The 6,138-nt window shown below is 39.7% G+C and overlaps 1 protein-coding gene across 1 annotated transcript in view; it reads left to right on the forward strand.

Moving 5' to 3' along the window:
* Nucleotides 1-3,005, forward strand: part of LOC120533441 (gastrula zinc finger protein XlCGF8.2DB-like) — a 32,193-nt gene extending 29,188 nt beyond the window's left edge. Inside the window, exon 3 of the mRNA XM_039760339.1 lies at nucleotides 1,609-3,005. Coding sequence (XP_039616273.1) covers nucleotides 1,609-2,369 — 761 coding nt within the window. The 3' untranslated portion in view covers nucleotides 2,370-3,005. The remainder of the gene's footprint in view (nucleotides 1-1,608) is intronic.
* The last annotated feature ends 3,133 nt before the right edge of the window (nucleotides 3,006-6,138 follow it).

The following is a 6,138-nucleotide window of genomic DNA, read 5'->3' on the forward strand; positions in this document are numbered from 1 at the left end:
GCTCACCATCATAGAATCCACGATGAATTCTACTGTGTATCAGAAGGTGCTTGAAGAACATGTGAGACCATCAGTTAGAAAATTAAAGCTGAAGCGGAACTGGACCATGCAACATGACAATGACCCAAAACATACTAGTAAATCAACCAAAGATTGGCTGAAAAAGAAGAAATGGAGAGTCCTGGAATGGCCAAGTCAAAGTCCAGATTTGAATCCCATTGAGATGCTGTGGGGTGACTTGAAAAGGGCTGTACGTGCAAGAAACCCCTCAAACATCTCACAGCTGAAAAAGTTCTGCATTGAGGAGTGGGGTAAAATTTCCTCAGACCGATGTCGAAGACTGGTAGATGGCTACAAGAACCGTCTCACTGCAGTTATTTCAGCCAAAGGAGGTAACACTCGCTATTAGGGGCAAGGGTGTCCTATCTTTTTCCTCAGTTAGAATAGGCATTTTTGTAGAATGACATTTACAGAAGATCTTGAAAAGACTTTTCTTCAGTTTTCTTTGTTTAGTTGGATTACTTTAATCTCTCTGTATTGTTGAAACGGAGATGAAATAACCATTTATTAAAAATGTTACAAAAAACCACATGCTTTCAAAGGGTGTCCTAATGTTTTCACATGACTGTATCTCTGTAACATCTTAAATGTACCACCCCATACAGATGGCATAATGTGGCTCAGGGTGACTGAGAGATTCCTCACCAGTCAGGCAGTTAACACGGAGTGGTGGCTCTGAGGCTAAGGATCTGTGTTGGTATCCAGAAAGTTGCCGGTTCGATTCCTTGTCACTGCCAAAAGCGATCCTACTTTGCTGGGCCCTTGAGCAAGACCCTTAACCTGTAATTGCTCCAGGGGAGCTGTACAATGGCTGACCCTGCGCTCTGACCCCAAGGGGCATGCGAAAGACTAACAAATTCTTAATACAAGAAATTGTATAAGGCGAAATAAAGAACAAAAAAAAAAAAAAAGCTGCCATCACCAAATAACCCACAGCTGTTAAGACCTGTAAGAGAACTGAGATTGTGTGATTTCGGCGTGATGGTCTCTGTAATGAAGACACATGTTCAGCACACACTTCAAAGAGGATGACAGTAAGGAGTCTATATCGGCTTATAATTAAGTCATCACAATTGTGATTTATCAAAACTCACTTCTTATGTAGCCTACCAAACATCTGAATGTGAAATGTTCAATGAAATGAGATTTTCTGTTCAGTTCCTTTTTCCACCAGGTGTTGCTAAAATGCCAACACAAACAAAGTCTGCATGGGACTTAAAAATTTTCAAAACTTGCCGTAACTTTAATCCAATTTAAACGCCAAGTTCTAGTTTTTAAAATCCGAACTTTTGTGTGAGAAATGGCTTACACATGTTGCCGAGCATAAGGAACTTTTATACATGTGACCCTGCTAAGTAGTTGTAAAAGAAAACGTAAAATTAACAAATTGTGTATGCTTTCCATGTGCGACTAAAGTCTTATAATTGTTTATGCTTATCATAGGTTGTTCCTAATTTCAGCCATCATGTATTTAATGTGAGTTAATGTTAATAAGGCAGTGGATTAATAATAAGCCCTTTTTTCATCTTTCTTTTAAACTTTGTACAGGAAACAAAGATCAGTGCAGTTTGGAATCTGGAAAAGAATTCTGTGGCAGGAGTGCTCAACAGATCTACACTAGAGTTCACACGGGAGAGAAGCCATATTGCTGTACTGAATGTGGTAAAAAGTTTTCACAAATGATCAATCTTCAGAGTCACACTAGAGTTCACACCGGGGAGAAGCCGTATTGCTGTACTCAATGTGGTAAACAGTTTTCACAAATGGGCCATCTTCAGAGACACACTAGAGTTCACACGGGAGAGAAGCCGTATTGCTGTAATGAATGTGGTAAACAGTTTTCACAAATGATCTGTCTTCAGAGACACACTAGACTTCACACCGGGGAGAAGCCGTATTGCTGTTCTGAATGTGGTAAGCAGTTTTCACGGATGCACCATCTTCAGAGACACACAAGTGTTCACACCGGTGAGAAGCCATACTGCTGTAATGAATGTGGTAAACAGTTTTCACGTATAAGTAATTTGAATGACCACACTAGAGTTCACACAGGAGAGAAGCCATATTGCTGTAATGAATGTGGTAAACAGTTTTCACAGATGGGCAGTCTTCACAAACACAGTAGAGTTCACACCGGAGAGAAGCCTTATTGCTGTACTGAATGTGGTAAACAGTTTTCACATATGAGCAATCTTCAAAAACATACTAGAGTTCACACGGGAGAGAAGCCATATTGCTGTACTGAATGTGGTAAACCGTTTTCAGAAATGGGATCTCTCCAGAGACACACTAGAGTTCACACCGGATAGAAGCCATATTGCTGTAATGAATGTAGTAAATAGTTTTCACAGATGATCAGTCTTGAGAAACACACTTGAGTTCACAACAGAATAAAGAGGGTAGCAGTTCAAAAACCAGTCCATAAAAACGAGCACCCTTTGGGACTCGAGAGTGAGGTTTACTCCTGTCTTGAAAGTAAGCAAACTGAACTATTTTTGACAAATCAATATGAGAGAAGCCATATTACTGATTGGAATGTGGCAATCAAATCTGTCAGTGGAGTTCTCTTCAGAGACGCACCGGAATTCACACCGGAGAGAAGTACAACTGAATTGTCCTGACTAAGCCTGGACAGTAAGCACATGTAACTCACTGGAATCCATCCTACTTAGTGTTGTGTCAAAAACAAATCAACACAGAGGACAATCAGAAGTTTATATCCTTTTTCCTTTTCCAGAAACAAAATAAAGAACATGGCGCTTAGCTCTGTTTTCATAACCTGTGTATTACATATAAAATTATTTACAATGTATTATACCCGTTTCATCAGAATAGAACTGTTTACAATATACATAACCTCACATTAATCATAGTTCAGCTACACTCACCTAAAGGATTATTAGGAACACCTGTTCAATTTCTCATTACTGCAATTATCTAATCAACCAATCACATGGCAGTTGCTTCAATGCATTTAGGGGTGTGGTCCTGGTCAAGACAATCTCCTGAACTCCAAACTGAATGTCAGAATGGGAAAGAAAGGTGATTTAAGCAATTTTGAGTGTGGCATGGTTGTTGGTGCCAGACGGGCCGGTCTGACTATTTCACAATCTGCTCAGTTACTGGGATTTTCACGCACAACCATTTCTAGGGTTTACAAAGAATGGTGTGAAAAGGGAAAAGCATCTAGTATGTGGCAATCCTGTGGGCGAAAATGCCTTGTTGATGCTAGAGGTCAAAGGAGAATGGGCTGACTGATTCAAGCTGATAGAAGAGCAACTTTGACTGAAATAACCACTCGTTACAACCGAGGTATGCAGCAAAGCATTTGTGAAGCCACAACACGCACAACCTTGAGGCAGATGGGCTACAACAGCAGAAGACCCCACCGGGTACCACTCATCTCCACTACAAATAGGAAAAAGAGGCTACAATTTGCATGAGCTCACCAAAATTGAACAGTTGAAGACTGGAAAAATGTGGCCTGGTCTGATGAGTCTCGATTTCTGTTGAGACATTCAAATGGTAGAGTCAGAATTTGGCATAAACAGAATGAGAACATGGATCCATCATGTCTTATTACCACTGTGCAGGCTGGTGGTGGTGGTGGTGTAATGGTGTGGGGGATGTTTTCTTGGCACACTTTAGGCCCCTTAGTTCCAATTGGGCATCGTTTAAATGCCACAGGCTACCTGAGCATTGTTTCTGACCATGTCCATCCCTTCATGACCACCATGTACCCATCCTCTGATGGCTACTTCCAGCAGGATAATGCACCATGTCACAAAGCTCGAATCATTTCAAATTGGTTTCTTGAAAATGACAATGAGTTCACTGTACTAAAATGGCCCCCACAGTCACCAGATCTCAACCTAATAGAGCATCTTTGGGATGAGGTGGAACGGGAGCTTCGTGCCCTGGATGTGCATCCCACAAATCTCCATCAACTGCAAGATGCTATCCTATCAATATGGGCCAACATTTCTAAAGAATGCTTTCAGCACCTTGTTGAATCAATGCCACGTAGAATTAAGGCAGTTCTGATGGCGAAAGGGGGTCAAACACCGTATTAGTGTGGTGTTCCTAATAATCCTTTAGGTGAGTGTATATACAGTAATATATATTTTAATATAACAAAAAATAAAATAACATACCTTTCCAAAAACAAAAAAACAGGGTGCCATACAAACCTCTTCTCGCCAATGCTTATTAAATAATAAATCGGTTACTAATAACACAAACTATTAATACAAAATAAATAAAATGTAAAATTAAAAATGAAAATTCCAAGTATCCATATGGTCATGTTGTACATCATGCTGAATTATATTAAAATGATATGGCAGTGCACTACAAGAAGAAATTCTTCTTTTTCAAATTTAGTTTTGTTTTTATTTTTTTGCTTTTGATAATAAAACATACAAAGACTCTATATAAGAACTCGGGGGGTTAGGGTTGTAGTGCTGGGCACATTACTTATTTAACACTTGAGAATTACCAAATAATAATCATGTCAAGTAAATAGAATAAAATTAGAAAAGGCTTGGAGAGAGCAGACTTACCTGTACAGCATCCACAATCTCCTGAGGGTGCCTGCAGTCTGTGGGGAGTCACATTAATTATCATTTGTACTACAAAATTCCATTGTTATGATACTAAGTACACACAAACATTTGCTTTTGGGGAAATTCGTAACTAAAAGCTACAAAAAAAAATTAAAAATCAGAATACACTTTGCTACACATACACACACCAACAAAATTTGGAGGAATTAATCTCGAGAAGCCATATTGCTGTACTGGATGTGGCTGACGAGTCTCACAAACCGGAGTCTTCTGGGCCACAAAAGAATTCAGACTGGGTGCCACCTTCAGATGTTGTCTTAGTTGGAGAAGATCTACACCAGGGGCATCAACCCCTTTATCTTGGCGTACCACTTCAAAATATTTAAATGTTCTGAAGTTCCCCGTTTTTATTTTGTTGTTAAATTGTTAATTCCTGAACTGTTATTATGTAAAAGTAACAGAATTTTTTGTCCCACCCAGAAAAATATTTTCAGAGAGGTTTAATAAGGTACTAGCAATGGTAACCTGTCAAAGACGTGTTTTAGAATGAATTTCAAAACGATTTGATATGTTGTGATTGATAGGCACTGATAGTGTGTAACCAGGAGGACTTCACTTCACCTGCTTATGCTAATAGTGAAAAAACAAAAGAAATGTAAGCAATAGTGTCTCACATGTTGTAAGTCGCCTCGGCATCAGTCAAATAATAATAATAATTACAAGAAAGTTTAGTAAAATAACGCCCTCGGCCAAAAGGGGTTTCCTGTTCCCGAGAGACTTTGCATTCCGCTCTCTTGATTTACTTACAGTGTGCTTTCTTGTTTGTTGCTTTGAATAAATTACAAAATCCTCAAATTCACCTGTCTGTCATCTCCAGTCCTCTGACGGTGACTCCTGCACTCGGCTTTCTGTTGGCCAAACCCTGTGAATTAGGACATTTATCAGAGGTCCATTCAAACCCTCTTTTACATGGTCTTTCGAAACGGAAGCTGAACAGACTAACCCTAACCAAAATCATCTCAATCAACTCACACACTGCAGACAACCCATCTGTGGATGCTGCTACGGCCTTTCAGACAACGGGCTCTGTGCACTAAGCTTGCAGAACTCGGCCGAGGCTGCTGAGAGACAAAAATTGCATCTCACCATTCAGACTGGGATGTGAGATACTGTCCTTAGAGAAGTGACGTGCTCTCCATCGTGAGGTCCAAGCAAAGCGCTGGTAGCAAACTGAGAAGTGCAGTTAAGTAACCGATCAGTTAAATCAGCAGCAACAGATTCAGTAAATGTAAAACTTTAATCCTACTCTCTGTTTTTCCCCCATCGAGAAAAGTGAGGAAAAGAAATGCGCTGATCTGGAGGAGATTATGATTTTATATTTATTGAGCAATGTAGTGAATTTAATTTAAGTAACATTTCCCAGCACTGGTCGCTTGTGAGCATTTGTTTTTGTTTCTGGGATATCATCTCTGGAATGAATGATGGAAAAAACTGTCTGCCTAAGCAACTGGCT

This window comes from Polypterus senegalus, chromosome 8 (assembly GCF_016835505.1).
Source record: "Polypterus senegalus isolate Bchr_013 chromosome 8, ASM1683550v1, whole genome shotgun sequence".
Classification (NCBI taxonomy): domain Eukaryota; kingdom Metazoa; phylum Chordata; class Cladistia; order Polypteriformes; family Polypteridae; genus Polypterus; species Polypterus senegalus.